At 44.7% G+C, this 18,904-nt stretch overlaps 1 protein-coding gene across 1 annotated transcript; it reads left to right on the forward strand.

Annotated features, from left to right (window-relative positions):
- The first annotated feature begins 4,346 nt into the window (after positions 1 to 4,346).
- On the forward strand, positions 4,347 to 16,748 carry LOC144892303 (uncharacterized). Its single transcript, XM_078778168.1, has 4 exons — positions 4,347 to 4,546; positions 10,994 to 11,053; positions 13,510 to 13,653; positions 16,504 to 16,748. The coding sequence occupies exons 1-4, from the start codon at positions 4,417 to 4,419 to the stop codon at positions 16,533 to 16,535; spliced, it is 366 nt and encodes a 121-aa protein (XP_078634294.1). The 5' UTR covers positions 4,347 to 4,416; the 3' UTR covers positions 16,536 to 16,748.
- The last annotated feature ends 2,156 nt before the right edge of the window (positions 16,749 to 18,904 follow it).

Genomic DNA, 18,904 nt, shown 5'->3' on the forward strand with positions numbered 1-18,904 from the left:
TCTGGCGGGGCATATTTCCTTGCTTTCTAGGCGGCGTTGGTACTTAGGTAATAGGAATTCGGCCTACAACCCTATTTAACGCTGTCCAGAAGGAATGTCATAGCCCCGGATCCCGTCGGCTAGTCAAATACAAGGGGACTAACCCCCCCCCACCCCTTGGTAAGGGGAAAGGCCGGCGCTGAGATCCGCAACATTAGTTTTGTATTAAAGTTTTAATCTGTGAGCTTCGCTTCTTCCAGTTAGTATAGAGATCAGTGGTGCGTCGCCAATTCTCTATGTAAATGTGTATCGTACAGCGCTGACTCCAGGTGGGAGAGGGTATTACAAGTCTCCACCCTTTACAGTTTCCAGGGCAGTATTCCTGTTCCCATGTTTTCTCGTGCTTCTTCTCCACTCCAATGACCTTTCTTTGTCTATTTCCACTGTCCAATTCTTTTTATTCCTCTCTGCTGTTTCCTCGCTCTCCCAGTTGTTTGTGGATGTCTCGGGTATTTTCCCTGAACAAGCAGCTTGCTATCAATTTATCAAGCCATCCGTTCCGCATCAACCTCTTTCCTCGCTCCAAGTTGTTCGTGGATATCTCGGGTATTTTCCTTGTACAAGCAGCTTGCTATCAATTATCAAGCCATCCGTTCCGCATCAACCTCTTTCCTCGTTCTCCCAGTTGTTCGTGGATATCTCAGGTATTTTCCCTGAACAAGCAGCTTGCTAACACTTCCCAATCCATCTATTCCGTATGTCATGTATGAAGCTGCTAATATTCACTGTTGTATCCCTACACCATGACCGCGGGTTTATTTCGGTTTTTCCGGAAGTTACGGGCCAGCTCGGATGGCGCTGCGGTAAATGGGGCCTGTATCGGGAGAGTCAATGCCTGTCGGTATGGAGTGGGGAGTGTATTATCACACGTGATGCCTGATTGTACGGAAAGACCTGTTGCATTTGCATCCAGAATGAATGGATAGCTATTCAGATTCTGGTAGTGAGAGTAGAGAGGGCCCTTGGTCAAATCCAGACTCTGGTAGACGACTTTGAAGATCAAAGGACTCCACTTGTAGAGAAAATGAAAGTGTTCTACTGTTCAAAGGTTCCCCCAAAGTGGAAAATGAAGAAAGAGCTAGCTCAGCTATTCTTCGAACTTGGCTGCTCCGCTTCGGCTTTGCAGTCATTTCAGAGCTTGGAAATGTGAGAAGATGTCATCATCTGCTATGCTGGCATCGGCCAGTCCGATAAGGCTGAGGAGCTGGTGTGCAGGTAGCTGGAGGGCGATGAGACCCCAACGCTGTACTGCCTGCTCGGGGACGTTGGCGAGGATCCGGAGTACGATGACCATGCTTGGGAGCTCTCTGGAGGCCACAGTGCACGTGCCCAGCGTTCAAAAGGCCTCCTGCTCCTCCCAAAACCTGCAAGAAGCAGTATGCACAGTGTCTGGAGTGCTTTGACAAGGCTCTGTCCATCAATCCGATGCCGTTTGCGGTGTGTTTCTCACTTGGCTGCACTCATTTGGCAACAGAGGACTATGAGGGAGCCGCACGGGCTTTCCAACTCTTTACATCTCTCGAGCCCAAAAATGCAGGAGCCTGGAACAACCTATCTCCGGCCTACGTTTGCGTCAAGACAAGTGCAAGTTTATGGTGCCATCAGTCACGTACCTGGGTCATACGATTGATGCCGAGGGTCTACACCCGACAGATGAGAAAGTCCGAGCTATCAAGGATGCTCCTGCTCCATGAGACGTAACCCAATTGAAGTCATACCTCGGTTTACTTCAGTTCTATGGTCGTTATACCCCGAATGTGGCCGACGTTTTGGGCCCCCTTTATTGGCTTTTGAGGAAAGGAGTCTCCTGGAGCTGGGGATCCACTGAACAATCAGCATTCCAGACCTCTAAGGATCTGCTCAAATCGTCCAATGTTCTCCTTCATTTTGATCCAGAGAAGGATCTTGTGCTGACATGCGATGCCTCTCTGTATGGAGTGGGGAGTGTATTATCACACGTGATGCCTGATGGTACGGAAGGTCCTGTTGCATTTGCATCCAGAACGTTGTCCCCGGCAGAGTAGAACTATTCCCAACTTGACAAGGAAGGATTGGGAATCGTTTTCGGCATCAGCAAATTTCGCCAGTACCTTCTTGGACATCATTTCACGATTCACACTGATCACAAGCCGCTGATCTGTCTGTTTGGTCCTACTAAGGCGACGTCTGACACACTACCACCCAGGATCATCTGCTGGTCCCTGTTTCTCGCTGCTTATGACTACACCATATGTTATAAGCCTGGCTCATCTTTCACAAATGCAGATGCCATGAGTCGGTTACCCCTTCCAGAATCTGTTGATGATTCTCCTATACCAGGATCCATTATCGCACTGATGGATCATCTGGAAGATTGTGCTGTCAATTCCGGCCAGATCCGCACTCATACTCGACGAGACCCCGTTCTGTCCAGAACTGTCCAGGCTGTACAGCTTGGATGGCATTTGCTAACTGAGGGTGACCAAGTTTTTGCGGCTTTTAAAGCACGTAAAAACAAACTCAGCGTGGAAAATGGTTGCCTACTCTGGGGATGCCGTGTCGTGATCCCGGAAAATCTGCATTCCAGGGTCATGAATGAAATCCACGACTGTCACCCCGGGATTGTGAAGATGAAGTCACTCGCCAGAAACTGTGTGGTGGCCGAATCTTGATGCTGATATTGAACATCTTTTTCGACATTGTTACCCCTGCCAGACCACCCGGAACACACATCGTGGGTTGTACAGGTACCACCGACTCAGTTTTGGAGTGAAATCTGCACCTGGAATTTATCAGTGTGTCATGGACAGTTTGTTTGCCGCCGAATGCAACGTCGTTTGTCACCAGGATGATATACTGGTTACTGGTCGTACGGACGCGGAACATCGACAAAACCTGGATGGAGTTCTGAAGAAGATTTCGGACTCCCAACGGTACACCGCGACCCAAAGGAATCACCTCGGACTCTGTATCCACTGGTCCACCGCGACCCAAAGGAATCACCTCGGACTCTGTATCCACTGGTACACCGCGACCCAAAGGAATCACCTCGGACTCTGTATCCACTGGTTCACCGCGACCCAAAGGAATCCCCTCGGACTCTGTATCCACTGGTCCACCGCGACCCAAAGGAATCACCTCGGACTCTGTATCCACTGGTACACCGCGACCCAAAGGAATCACCTCGGACTCTGTATCCACTGGTACACCGCGACCCAAAGGAATCACCTCAGACTCTGTATCCACTGGTACGCTCAATGCGTGAGAGAAAAGCACCCGACTGGTTGAATCTTTGAACATGTTCTATTTTCACGTTGACACATGTTCTATTTTCACGTTGACACATGTTCTATTTTCACGTTGACATATGTTCTATTTTCACGTTGACACATGTTTTATTTTGACGTTGACATATGTTCTATTTTCACGTTGACACATGTTCTATTTTCATGATGACACATGTTCTATTTTCATGTTGACATGTGTTCTATTTTCACGTTGACACGTGTTCTATTTTCACATTGACACATGTTCTATTTTCATGATGACACACATTCTATTTTCACATTGACACATGTTCTATTTTCACGATGACACACGTTCTATTTTCACGGTGACACATGTTCTATTTTCACGTTGACACGTGTTCTATTTTCACGTTGACACATGTTCTATTTCATGATGACACACGTTCTATTTTCACAGTGACACATGTTCTATTTTCACGTATTTTCATTGTTCTCATAATCGTTTGCACACGTATTTTCACATGTTTTGGAAATGTCAATTTTGGACTTAAAGGGGAGGATGTCATGTATGAAGCTGCTAATATTCACCGTTGTAGCCCTACACCGTGACCGCGGGTTTATTTCGGTTTTTCCGGAAGTTACGGCCCAGCTCGGATGGCACTGCGGTGAATGGGACATGTATCGGGAGAGTCAATAAACGTGTGCTTCAATCGAGCGTAGTCTGTCGAGATACCTTACACTGTACAACCTCTTTCCTCGCTCTCCCAGTTGTTCGTGGATATCTCGGGTATTTACCCTGAACAAGGAGCTTGCTATCCCTTACCAAGCCATCCGTTCCGCATCAACCTCTTTCCAAGACGCTGACTGACGGACAAACCGATGTTTCGTGTTAAGTTTCCAAAATGATCTTTATTATGATTTCTAGTTCTGTAAAATAACCAAAGATCGTTTTAAAAAGTTCTAATAACAAACGGTCCTTGTTTGGTTCGATCCAGGATTTCATATATTTTATCATTTTTAACCGAGTTTTGGATTTGTAACGAATCTGCGGTTTGGAATTGATGAATCAACTATTTTCAGAGATCGATTGAGAACACGGACTTTGTGTCACACTGTACCTCATGTACTGTATTACACTGTACCACACGTAATGTGCGCGATGAAGGGAGATTTGTCCATGGTGGAGCACAGAACGAATCCCCCGGGATGGAGGAGCGGCTCAGATGGAGGAGACGGGGTCAGTCCGGGACGTTCTTCCGGGGATCAGGGGTCTGGACCCGGTACGTACTGTTCGTTCACGTGCGGGGTCCGTGCTGTGTACTATTTAAATAAATAATTTATATGGAGAATCACACCATGTACGGATCGGGTTCCCTCGTATGAGATCGTGTCGATGTTCTGATCGGGTTCCGTCGTACAATATCGTGTCCATCTGATCGGGTCCCATCGTACAATATCGTGTCCATCTGATCGGGTCCCCATGTACAATATCGTGTCGATCTCCTGATCTGGTTCCCACGTATAAGATCGTGTCGATGTTCTGATCGGGTTCCCTCGGACAATATCGTGTCTATGTCCTGATCTGGTTCCCTCGTACAAGATCGGGTCGATGTTCTGATCGGGTTCCCTCGGACAATATCGTGTCCATGTTCTGATCGGGTTCCCTCCGACAATATCGTGTCTATGTCCTGATCTGGTTCCTTCGTACAAGATCGTGTCGATGTTCTGATCGGGTTCCCTCCGACAATATCGTGTCGATCTCCTGAGCAGGTGAATCGATCCCGTTTGTTGCAATCGGAGCTCGAACGGACATTTTGATTCCTGAGAGTAGATCAGCATTAGTTAATGGACGATTTTGAGGAGAAGTTCGGGATAGTTTCCTCTTCTTCTCTCGGAATCGACAAAACTGTGTTTGTTATAATCACTTATGACAGGTGACCCTCCCCTCACTTCCAGGTTTCATCATTACCCATGTTGAACTTCACGAACATAACATAATATAACATCCAATCTGTGACGATCACTGACGATGTAAAACGTGCGCGAAAAGGAATATTTTGTCTTGTTGTTGTTGTTGTTGTTGTTGTTGTTGTTGTTGTTGTTTGTGTTCTCCTTCCATGTACATTTATTAAAACTATTAAGAAATATTACGACAGAAAATTTCCGTCTCTTTCGAGAACGTTTATCTTTGGTAGAACAAGCAATGTTTACCTTTGGTCAAATAAACAACGTTTACCTTTGGTAGAATAAACAACGTTTACCTTTGGTCAAATAAACAACGTTTACCTTTGGCAGAATAAACAACGTTTACCTTTGGTAGAATAAACAACGTTTACCTTTGGCAGAATAAACAATATTTACCTTTGGCCAAATAAACAACGTTTACCTTTGGTCGAATAAACAACGTTTACCTTTGGTCGAATAAACAATGTTTACCTTTGGTCGAATAAACAACTGTTGCCTTTGGTAGACAAAAACAACGTTTACCTTTGGTAGAATAAACAACGTTTACCTTTGGTAGAATAAACAACGTTTACCTTTGGCAGAATAAACAATATTTACCTTTGGCCAAATAAACCACGTTTACCTTTGGTGGAATAAACAACGTTTACCTTTGGTCGAATAAACAACGTTTACCTTTGGTCGAATAAACAATATTTACCTTTGGTCAAATAAACAACGTTTACCTTTGGCCAAATAAACAACGTTTACCTTTGGTGGAATAAACAACGTTTACCTTTGGTCGAATAAACAACGGTTGCCTTTGGTAGACAAAAACAACGTTTACCTTTGGTAGAATAAACAACGTTTACCTTTGGTGGAATAAACAACGTTTACCTTCGGTAGAATAAACAACGTTTACCTTTGGTAGAATAAACAACCTTTACCTTTGGTAGACAAAAACAACGTTTACCTTTGGTGGAATAAACATCGTTTACCTTTGGTGGAATAAACATCGTTTACCGTTGGTCGAACAAACAACGTTTACCTTTGGTAGAATAAACAACGTTTACCTTTGGTGGAATAAACAACGTTTACCTTTGGTAGAATAAACAACGTTTACCTTTTCTAGAATAAACAACGTTTACCTTTGGTGGAATAAACAACGTTTTCCTTTGGTAGAATAAACAACGTTTACCTTTTCTAGAATAAACAACGTTTCCCTTTGGTCGAATAAACAACGTTTACCTTTGGTCGAATAAACAACGTTTACCTTTGGTCGAATAAACAACGTTTACCTTTGGTAGAAAATACAACGTTTACCTTTTCTAGAATAAACAACGTTTACCTTTGGTGGAATAAACAACGTTTACCTTTTCTAGAATAAACAACGTTTACCTTTGGTCGAATATACAACGTTTACCTTTGGTAGAATAAACAACGTTTACCTTTTCTAGAATAAACAACGTTTACCTTTGGTCGAATATACAACGTTTACCTTTGGTGGAATAAACAACGTTTACCTTTGCTTTGGTAGAATAAACAACGTTTACCTTTGGTGGAATAAACAACGTTTACCTTTTCTAGAATAAACAACGTTTACCTTTGGTGGAATAAACAACGTTTACCTTTTCTAGAATAAACAACGTTTACCTTTGGTCGAATATACAACGTTTACCTTTGGTGGAATAAACAACGTTTACCTTTTCTAGAATAAACAACGTTTACCTTTGGTCGAATATACAACGTTTACCTTTGGTAGAATAAACAACGTTTACCTTTGGTCGAATAAACAACGTTTACCTTTGGTCGAATAAACAACGTTTACCTTTGGTAGAATATACAACGTTTACCTTTGCTTTGGTAGAATAAACAACGTTTACCTTTGGTAGAATAAACAACGTTTACCTTTGGTGGAATAAGCAACGTTTTGCCATCGAATCTCCACGTGAAGAAATCAATGTCGCTACTTCTTCTTTTTCAAAATCGGTATTTTTTAAATTAAATTAATTATTATCCTTCAAACGGAACCTTTTTTTACCTCAACCTGCAACTCGGAACTTCTTGTCTGAAACAACACACAGAATTTAATGAAACATGACCACAACCTTCATCACCTGTGATCTACTGAAGTGTGTTTGGAGGGAGTGTGGTGGGAGTCCGGAGGGAGTGTGGTGGGAGTCCGGAGGGAGTGTGGTGGGAGTCCGGAGGGAGTGTGGTGGGAGTCCGGAGGGAGTGTGGTGGGAGTCCGGAGGGAGTGTGGTGGGAGTCCGGAGGGAGTGTGGTGGGAGTCCGGAGGGAGTGTGGTGGGAGTCCGGAGGGAGTGTGGTGGGAGTCCGGAGGGAGTGTGGTGGGATTCCGGAGGGAGTGTGGTGGGAGTCCGGAGGGAGTGTGGTGGGAGTCCGGAGGGAGTGTGGTGGGAGTCCGGAGGGAGTGTGGTGGGAGTCCGGAGGGAGTGTGGTGGGAGTCCGGAGGGAGTGTGGTGGGAGTCCGGAGGGAGTGTGGTGGGAGTCCGGAGGGAGTGTGGTGGGAGTCCGGAGGGAGTGTGGTGGGAGTCCGGAGGGAGTGTGGTGGGAGTCCGGAGGGAGTGTGGTGGGAGTCCGGAGGGAGTGTGGTGGGAGTCCGGAGGGAGTGTGGTGGGAGTCCGGAGGGAGTGTGGTGGGAGTCCGGAGGGAGTGTGGTGGGAGCCCTGAGGGAGTGTGGTGGGAGCCCTGAGGGAGTGTGGTGGGAGCCCTGAGGGAGTGTGGTGGGAGCCCTGAGGGAGTGTGGTCGGAGCTCGGAGGGAGTGTGGTGGGAGCTCGGAGGGAGTGTGGTGGGGGTCCGGAGGCAGTGTGGTGGGGGTCCGGAGGCAGTGTGGTGGGGGTCCGGAGGGAGTGTGGTGGGGGTCCGGAGGGAGTGTGGTGGGGGTCCGGAGGGAGTGTGGTGGGGGTCCGGAGGGAGTGTGGTGGGGGTCCGGAGGGAGTGTGGTGGGAGTCCGGAGGGAGTCTGTTGGGAGTGTGGTGGGAGTCCGGAGGGAGTCTGTTGGGAGTGTGGGAGGAGTCTGAAGGGGAAGGCAATGCCGGGTACCTTTGTTAGTTTGTCATTATTGACCAAGAGAGATTGTTGTGTTTGTTTCCTTTGTGGTGAAACGAAACGAGGCGGTTCACCAAAACTCCAAGCTTTGAGCTTTTATTCACTTGAATGCGACTGATCTACAAAGAAAACATAAAAGCTATTAAGCAAGCATCTCTGGCCACTTTCATTACCATTATGCCATTGTAGAGATATTAGCAAATATAGCACAGATCTTGCAACAATCTTACCAACTCGAAGACACAAGAGAGCGGAATGTCCCATCCTTACTCATAGCTCTTATATAAATCCTCCCCACGCGGTCGGCGTCAGAATAGCATCATGAGTAAACGGAGGGCATCCCTCGGATCGAACCATCTTGCTTCACGACATTCTCCCCCGTTAAAGTTTCAGCTCGCACGCGGACTATCGATATAAAGTATAAGTTGAAGATAGTAGATTAATTAGCAACCCAGCACCCCGTCACAAATCCAAGCGTTTGGGTCGACGGCACGCTCGGCCCGCACGTGTCCGGTAGGTAGGCGATCCGTTTGCATTCCTGTCCCGGCCAGCACGAGTCTGATCTGTGGGCGAACCAGGCGCACGACACGGGGCCAGAGGACCCGGCGGTGACGGTGACGGACACGGCGAGCATGGGTAATCTCCTGCAGCCGTTCCTTGCAGTGTTACGTCACACGGACGAGGGTTGCCCGGAACGGAATCCCCCAGTTCGACCGGCGAAGCCTCCGATGATAAGTTACGCCGGGTGTCCTCGTCTCCGCATGGGGATAAATGCTGGACCGACACGTTCGAAAGACGTCCATCCCGCAGCCGGACGGTCGCATACTGCGGATTAACCTGCACGATCTGCACTATATCCACCGCCGGTTCGTACTTGCTTTGTCGCACCGTTCGCTTCAGATACACGGGCCCGAGTTCGCCAAGCCAACCGGGCATCGCTAGGCCGGAAGCGCCACGACGTTCAAAACGAAACATTCTTTCGTGGGGAGTTTGATTTGTGGCCGTGCATAATAAAGTCCGAATCGCATGTAATGCTTCTGGCACGGCTCGTGGCCATTGGTGCAGCCCCATTGAGCGCATCCGTAAGTGCAGCGCCACTGCCTTCCAGATGACCTGATTGTACCTTTCCACCTGGCCATTCGCCTCGGGGCGATACACAGTAGTGCGGCTTGTGGCGATTCCGAGGCTTACTAGGAAGGTTCGAACCTCTTGGGACATGAACGCAGCCCCACGATCTGAATGCACAAACCCCGGATAACCGAACAGGACGAACTGACGTCAGCTGACGTAGGCAGCGCCAGCTGACGTAGTGCTCGTAGGTGCTCGCCAGCTGACGTAGTGCTCGTAGGTGCTCGCCAGCTGACGTAGGCAGCGTATGACAGTAGATGACGTCATGTCTGAGCACGAAAAGGCGAACAGATAACGACTGAATTCATCAATTACCATCAATAGATAACGAGCCCCCCCCCCTGCAGTGAGTGTCGATATCGGCCCTTTAAAATCGACGCTTAGTCGTTGCCATGGTTTCGTTGCTTGAATGAGCGCCCGTAACGGCGGCTTATAGAATCGCGGCTTCAACTCCGCACATACGGAGCAGGTGCGGCATAGACGTCGGATCTCCTCGATCAAGAAAGGCAAATTGCGAGAGCGCACAAAATGAGCGAATCGAGTTACCCCGGGGTGACATAATGAGTCGTGGATGCTCTTTAGATCATCGGACGTCATAGCAGCACAAACCGACGGGAGAGAGAGCGCGTCGGCTACCACGTTCTCGCTCCCAGGGCGAAAGATTATGTCATAGCGGTAATCGGCTAGTTTGATCCGCCATCATGCGATTTTGTCGTTTTTAGTACGCTGAGGGTGGTCGTGGCCGAACATAAAAGCCACCGACTGTTGGTCTGTCACAAGATCAAATTTCTTGCCCAGCAGCAGATGGCGCCACCTCCTGACCGACTCGACCACCGCTGTGGCCTCTCGTTCCACTGCCGAATGTTTGCGCGTTCAGTCGAGATCAGTGTCCCACCGAAGAATGCCACAGGTCGTTTGTTTTGCGTTAGGGTAGCAGCAATCGCACAATCCGAAGCATCTGTCTCAACGAGGAACGGGAGGTTATCATCAACAACGTTTACCGTTGGTAAAGAAAACACAAACACATAATTTCTACACATCTCTACAAAGAAAACATGAAAGCTATTAAGCAAGCATCTCTGGCCACTTTCATTACCATTATGCCATTGCAGAGATATTAGCAAATATAGCACAGATCTTGCGACAATCTTACCAACTCGAAGACACAAGAGAGCGGAATGTCTTGTCTTTTTGAAATTGTTGTTTCCATGTTTTGTTATGCATTATGTTTTGCACTCTGTCAAAGCGCCTTTGGGCTTCATGAAAAGCGCTATACAAAATAAATGAATTATTATTATTATTATCCTTACTCATAGCTCTTATATAAATCCTCCCCACGCGGTCGGTGTTGGAATAGCATCATGAGTAAACGGAGGGCATCCCTCGGATCGAACCATCTTACTTCACGACATCCTTCATTTTATGAAAGTAAAAACTCTTTGTTGTTTTACTTTTCCAAGTCGTTAAAAAAAAATTTTTTTTCATGGGATTGAAAAGTTCACTTTTTCTGAATATCTCTTGTGATGACGATTTTCTTTAGAAATGCTCCTTAAACTTGAGTTTGAATGTGATGTTTTTATTTTCAGATTTTATTGTGAAGGTGAAGGTGGAGACCGAGTTCATTGATGAGTTCTCGTTTATCAAAGGTTTGACCCACAATGTTCCATTGTTCCTGTTATATAATGTTAAACACCAACAATGTTCCTGTTACAAAACGAGTTTATGTGAGTCGAGTTGTGCTAACCAAGATGGTGACACGGCAGCTACACTTCACTTGGGTTACGATCCTTCTCTGTTTTCTCAGTTAAGCGGTTTCAACACGGGGAATTCTGGTCACGTGGTCCGTCTGCACCATCTTGTTCCAATTTACCATGAACAACAATATTCATCCCCTGCATTATTTGTACAACGGACAACGCTGTATACTTCTTGAGAATTATATGGTTGTATTCTGTCAAAATGATGGCATATTTAATGACAATAGAAAATAATGATTGCACATGCACATATGTTACATATATGTTTTCTGCACATGTGAAGAATTACATGCACATGCATGTTTTCAGTGGCACAGTACTTGTGTTAAAATAAATTAAGAGTTGGAAAGAAATGTCCCCTTCACTTGTGACTCATCGTCATTTTAATGTTGCCTTCTTTTATTCCTTCTTTGTTCTTTCGCAATTTCTTCTTTCTCATTTTAAACCAAGAGAGGTGAGTTATCACCAGCATCCTGCTCAAATGAACAATTCCTGCCCTGACTAACTGCTTGGAAGGCAATGCAACCACCTTTTCCCTTCCTCTTCCGGCCCAATATCACCCTTGGCAATCAGCCTCGGACCTGGCTTCAGGCAGAGCACACAATCAATCAATCGATATTCCCAAGCTATTTCTCTTTTTTTTCACTCACAATTGTTATCTTTTCTATTCTGTAGTCTTTTTGGTGTGATTCCATTTCTGTTTTACACTTCTTTCAAATTTCTGCATTCAGTCACTACCTGTGTATCTCTTCCACGAACACACTCTGCACACCTCACATCAGGCACACATCAGTGTGAACCTTTACTCACACATTACACTTCATTTTGCTGTGGATTATGTGATATGTTTGAAGGTTAAATCAATCCCATCTGATTGTATCCTTATTCTGACGAGTTGGAAGAATGACAAGAAAGCATTAAGGAATATTATCTCCATTTTGGGTGGTATAAAAGGAACACATTGCGCTTCAAGCACAATGAGCGCAGGTTCCATACGCTGTGCTCGATGGAAACAAAATAGCGTCAAAATCCAGGTTGTCGCAACCTTCTTATACAGGAACTCCATACACATATCCGCCCCATCAGCAAAATCAACTGAAACAAGTATTAAAACACGGCGGCTTTTGTTTTGATGTTTAACCAATGACCACCATATAAATCTTCATATGATCATGGATAACATACACACCATCAATATTTAACCAAATCTTCTCATGGATAAATTGATGAAGTGGTTGGAGGAACTTTAGGGAGTTGTTTCCCCGATTGACATCAAGTGGGATCTTTCTCCAACTCAAGGGGAACCTTTCAACTGCTTGCGGTCGTAGTGCAATGTTGTACGGCAGTGAAACATGGGCGATCAAAAAGGAGGATGAACGGAGGTGTGAACGAAATGAAATGAGAATGGTGAGATGAATATGTAATGTGACACTGAAGGATAAGAAACCAAATGTGGAATTAAGAAATAGGTGAGGTTTAGTGAGCATTCTTGAGGTGATGCATCGGGGTAGGTTGAGGTGGTTCAGACACATAGAAAGGATGGGGGAGGGCAGCTGTGTGAAGAGGTGCATAAATATAAATATGAATGTGAATGGAAGGAGAAATAGAGCCGTCCGAGGAAAACATGGGATGAGTTGCTGAGAGATGATAGGGGTATTTGGGGTCTTTAAAGGCTGAGGTGGGAATGAAAATACCCTGAGTACAATCCTCGAGTCGAACTTTGTCTGTGTCCCAAATTCTGTGGTGTTGGCCAAGCTGTCTTTGCAAAAAAACCGTGAACAAAAGGATACACAGATATCCGATTAATTTTATTTATTTGATTTTCACTCCTTTTTCATTTGTCAATGTTAAATTGAGAGCCTGGTGTTGTTGGGCTAGCGGCTAGGGTGCCAGCTTAGGATCCAAGGATCCTGGGTTTGAATCCCGGTCGATCGCTGAATTAACGCCAGGTGGGTTGACTCAGCCTGTCATCCTTCCGAGGTCGGCAAATTGAGTACCAGTTCACTGGTAATTCCCTGTGTGTCGTAAAAAGGCGACAAACAGGGTTGGCGGCAGGAAGGGCATCCGGCCGTAAAACATTGCTTCAAAAAGGGGACCAAAAAAACAACCACGGTCCCCGAAAAAGGCCAACCCCCGCTTTGCGGGGAAAAATGGCCTCTAAACGGTGGTTGGTATGTTCTAATGTTAAATTGAGATGTCTTTTTGAGACGTTTATTTTTATGACAATTATTTCTTGGGATTTCACCAAATTGTCTTTCAAAATCCTTCGTTTTTATTTATTTCATTCGGATTCAATCATTTATCCTTTTTGTTCTTGTAATATAATGATGTCACATGGTTTACAGATGAAGCTCCTCTGGTCAAGATGGAAACCTTCCAGAATAACTCTCTTCAGACCCCCCAGGATGCTTTGAGCAATGTGGATGTAAAGCAGGAATCATGTGATTCTCCTCCCGCGGAGCCGAGCAAAGCTGAGCAGCCACTCAAAGGTAAGCCGAGTTACGGAGAGCTCGCATCACACTTTCTTTACTTATTTTGTTTATTTTCCTGAATAAATTACTTATTTGCAATCCTTGGAGAATTGTAGATGCGTTCAAAGTGTTTCCCCACTTCATCTGTTTTTATGTCGAGACAGGGATATTGGTTCAATTTGAAATCCCCCAGAGACCTTTGTGCACGTTACACAAGAAGCTAAAGTTTGAAAGTCTTTCCTGCTCCAATTCACGTTGGCGGAAGTAAATTGTAAATAACAAACCAATTTAGATTACTGGGACTTGACACGTTTGAAAGACAAGTTTATCATAATTATCTAATCACGTGATGCAACATTTGCATTCAAGACCTCCACTCGAATGGAGTAAGTGTGGACCTTTTTCCTTTAACATCTGAGATCGTTTGTTGTGGCATTTTCAGTGAAAATCCACATAATTTCCTGGATTTTGTCTATGATTTTTTTTGTGACAGTCGAGGCTTCTGGAAAAGCTTGAACGAAGAATGGAACAGGACACAACATAACAAAACCAACAACAACAAGAGTAGAGGAGGACAATAGCAGGATTGATGGACAAATTGAGAGAGAGACTTTGAAGATAAGGGAAGTGAGGAAGAATGAGGAATGGGAGAAAACACAAGGGTTGAACAAGACAGATCACACAGAAAGCAAACCCTCAGGGAGGAAAAAAAAGAAAGTTGCAAAGAGGAAAGTTCAGCTTTGCACATCTGGATTTGGAGAGTTTCTTCCATTCCTCAAGTTGAATGGGGAGCGTCAGTAAACAGCAATGTTCATGTCTTTCCACAGATTCTCAATGGGATTGAAGTCTGGGCTTTGGCTGGGCCACTCAAGGAATTTCACGTTCTTGTTCTGAATCCATTCCAGTGTTGCTTTGTCTGTATGCTTGGGGTCATTGTCCTGTTGGAACGTAAATCTCCCCACCACAGACTCAGGTCTTTTGCACTCTGAAGCAGGTTATCCTCAAGAATTTGGCTCCATTCATTGTTCCATCTGTCGTTGCAAGTCTCCCAGTGCCTGACTTTGATGCTCGTTGGTTTTCCGATTGGTAAAGCAGGAGCTTCATTTTCGGAGAACTTAACAAGAATGCACAGTAGATGCAGCGATTCCATGTGTATGTCCATCTTGTGTTTCTCTTTCACGACACTGATGTCTTCTATTAATGTCAAGCTGCACCGCTAAAGTTACTCTGTCACTGCTTCTTGATATGATGTGTGTTTGGTGAAACACTCGCGTGTCTCTTCGCACTCATTATGCACGACGTGGGGTTTTACACCTAATCCTCACAGCTCGGTTTATAATGAAATATGCAATGCCAATACCACACATATCGCTTTACACTCTGGCTGCACTTTACACAATGGCCGCTCATGTTCTTTGACTGATCTTCTTACACCAAGCTGGTGCGGTGGGATTCTGCACATGCACAGTGAAAACGCATCTCTGTGACTCAGCTGGAAGTAATTCATGCACGATGTTTTTCTTACCAACGCGTTTTGTAAAAATGGAATATTATGAATCGAAAATCTAAAAAAGTGAATGATGTCTTTTGACAATTTTCGAATTACACGGGTTTAATCTCTGCTCCAGTCACTTTGGGAGGTTTTTCAATGAAGGTAAAATCTATAGGGAGTGCACAGCGATTGTGAATATGACAGCTCAAAAGCGTCTTTAGCTTAGCATGGCAGTGAACACCAAAATGGCGGCCGTATTAATATCGGGATGAAATTGTGGGTGGGTGGAGTGAGGCCAGATCTCCAATCAAGGGTGGGAAGGATTGTTACAGGAATGTGGACACACGAACAAGGGTATTGTTATATACGCTATAAAGTGAATAAAAAAAATTCATGCTAAATTAATACGGCAATGTAGGGATAACAAACTACAGTCGAAAAAAGGTCCCAAACAAGATAGGGATGATGTTGGTTTGGAGAGTAGCTAAGAGTATTGCCATCACATAACAATCCCTACATAATAATTATATAGGTGGAGTTGCACCTATTGTGAAAATTTCCTGTCAATCGGACCAAAGGTTGCAGAGAAAATCATATTTATTCTGTGCGGACAAACAAACAAACAAACAAACAAACAGACAAACGGACTCAAATGCAATACCCTCTCCTCAGGCGAGGGTAATTATTGCTTCAAGCTTCTACCAACATTTCACTGGTTACCACAGTACTTGATTACTCCTGTAGTGTAGCCACATACGGAGACTGTCCAAATTAGCAGCCGAGTACAATGTTATAATTTCAGTGCATGATCATCAACTTCTTACAAACTGCATGAACATCTCCAATAACAGCATTCTATAATTATCTCCATTTGTGATTGGTTACTCCAAGTTGATAAAAAATAAAAGTAGGAAAGACAACTGAAGCCCCTGAAATTATACAGGAGCTTCTTATACTTATGCAGAAATATAATATAGGAGCTTCTAATACTTATGCAGAAATGAAATATAGGAGCTTCTCATACTTTTAGCTCGGCCTAGCCCTCGGGCTGAGACAATAGTCTGGAGGCAGTGATGTCGGGATTGTTATATGATGGCAATACTCTTAGCTACTCTCTAAACCTCATCATCCCTGTCTTGTTTAGGACCTTTTTTGGACTGCAGTTTGTCATCCCGACATTGCCTTTTTAATTTAGCATAAATTTTATTATTCACTTGTTTGTCATTTTTTACAATATGGAATAACACAATGGTATATGGCACTCAGAGGATACCCAATCTTGGAGCAAATGTGCCAAGATATATCTTGGTCAGCAAAGTCAAACACTGCACATGTGCTCCGATATTGTCCTACGTAACCCTGACTGTATCTTGCAGCTCTGTCTTATTGCTCGTTTCTCAAAGAGTGATGTCTTCATCAAGCCTCGTGCCACACAAGGACCTGCACTTATAAATGCCAAAATAACTGGTGTGGTTTCCCTCTAACCAATAGGGTGGGGATAGAGGAGAGGGGCGGAACCTCTTGAAGGAATCTATTTATACACGGCCGGACGTGAAAGACACTTGTGGTTTTTACTGTTTTGTTTCCTTGAAGTGTCAATAAAACTTATTATACACTCGAACTGCAAGTGTCCTCAGTAAACTACTATAAGAGTACGAAGAGATACTCCAACTTTTGTTTTGTATCAGTGGGTGGGGCCTGCATTTTTTATCCACGTCATCCCTACGTTCGTACGTGGAGTCGACAGTGCCAGCACAATCTCTGATAATAGTTTTGTAAAATTAACTTCAATGAAGAACTTTATCAAAACAAGATATAAGTATTTATCTGAAGTGTCCAAATCCTGGTTCTGAGAAATCAGAAGACCTCGGTAATACTTGAGTAGATTCTCACCAGACAAAAATACAGTCACTATAAATCATCAGAAAAACCTCGGACAAGCACACTGTACAAGTAACACGCTTTCTTATCCGCATGCGCATATCAAGGTCCTGGGTTGATCGAGTAGGCATGGGGAAGGGCGAGGCCTTGCCAAACTACGATGGCCTCGGTTGAGCACGAGAGAACACCCTCTCAGAGAGTATCTGTAAATATTCAACTGGAGAAATAAACTGGAGAAACAAATTATAACAAAGGATTCTGCACCAAGGAAAACTCCAGTCATTGCCATTGAGAGAGGCCCAGCAGAGAAATACACCGTCTTTTTTAAATAACAATTTTCACTCTTTCCCCCCCCCCCCCTCCCCACTCCCTTCACCCCCACCCCATACTTCCATGTTCCTTTCCCAATTCCCCAATCCCAGTACCTCTAGGTAATAGGGCATAGACATAACGAAACTAGGATCTTCATATTTAAACATTAATTAATTGACCATTGACCACTCCAGGCGATGCAGTATGCCAAAACAAAGATGAAGATCACTAAATGTCAGTTCAAAACTTCTTAAACTAGAGGGCCGTTGGTCCAAATGGACCAAATTTTAATTGGGGACTTTTGAGTGATTTAGGTCCTTGGGGACTTTTGGGTGATTTTGGGTCATCAAGGACTTTTTGGGTCATTGGGGACTTTTGGGTCCTTGGGGACTTTTGGGTGATTTGGGTCCTTGGGGACTTTTGGGTCATCTGGGTCATCTGGGTTAAAGAGTCTTCCAAGGTCTAAGGGGTCCCAGCAGTCTAAAGGGTTAAAAGGTACATTTGAACAGAACTTAATTCATTGACATCAAAAAGTATGATGCGTGCACACACACACACACACACACACACACACACACACACACACACACACACACACACACACACACACACACACACACACACACACACACACACACACACACACACATACATACACACACACACCTCCATTTATAGCAGATGTTATTTTCGATGGCATCAGTGATACTCCGCCGGAGCGAATCTGCCGCCGAGAAACCGTGACTTGAGGTGGTTATTGATAACGTGGTTTGCTTTTACCTTGACCCGTGACTGGAGGGTTTGTGATCACGTGTCCCGTGTGCGGTGTATGGCACTGCTACCTCACTATTATTTTATTTTCATAAATGTAACGATGAAAAACAAGGCATTTCCCGAGATATGATATTTCTGCTGAGATTATTTGATCCCACATGACATTATCACACATAACGCCGACACGGAGGCAAATGTGTCTGGGGGCTCCGCCCCCATCAAGCTGATTGACAGTCATAGCCACGCCTACCCCAGTCCCATTCTTCCCCAGTTCCCACATGGGAATGTCATTTTCCGGACTTTTCATGGAATCCTTTCAAGCTACGAGAATTATAATACCAAAGGATGTTGCAGGAAGTAAAACCCTGTCGAATGGGAGCAGAATCGTTGCCATTGATAGAGGCAGCTCGGAAATATGCCGTCTGAAGAAGATTATTAGGTTTACTCCATGAAATGGAGAGTAAACCTATCCTCTTGGTAAGTGTGACGTAACGCGCGCGTCATAATTCTGCTTCCGGGTCCAAACACAAAACCACTGGAGCCAAACACCAGCTGAACTCAGTGAGAAAAGTGCTCGGTCATGCCGCAGTGTTGCGTTCCTGAGTGTGTAAATAGATCAGAAACCAACCAAGAACTGTCTTTCTACCGATTTCCTGCTCATGAAAAACAAAGGCTGAAGTGGCAACATACTACTACTACATACTACATACTACTACTACCACAACATACTACTACAACAAACTACATACTACTACTACAACATACTACAACAAACTACATACTACTACTACTACATACTACATATTACTA

This window comes from Myxine glutinosa, chromosome 5 (genome assembly GCF_964187855.1).
Source record: "Myxine glutinosa chromosome 5, kmMyxGlut1.1, whole genome shotgun sequence".
NCBI classification, from domain to species: Eukaryota; Metazoa; Chordata; class Myxini; order Myxiniformes; family Myxinidae; genus Myxine; species Myxine glutinosa.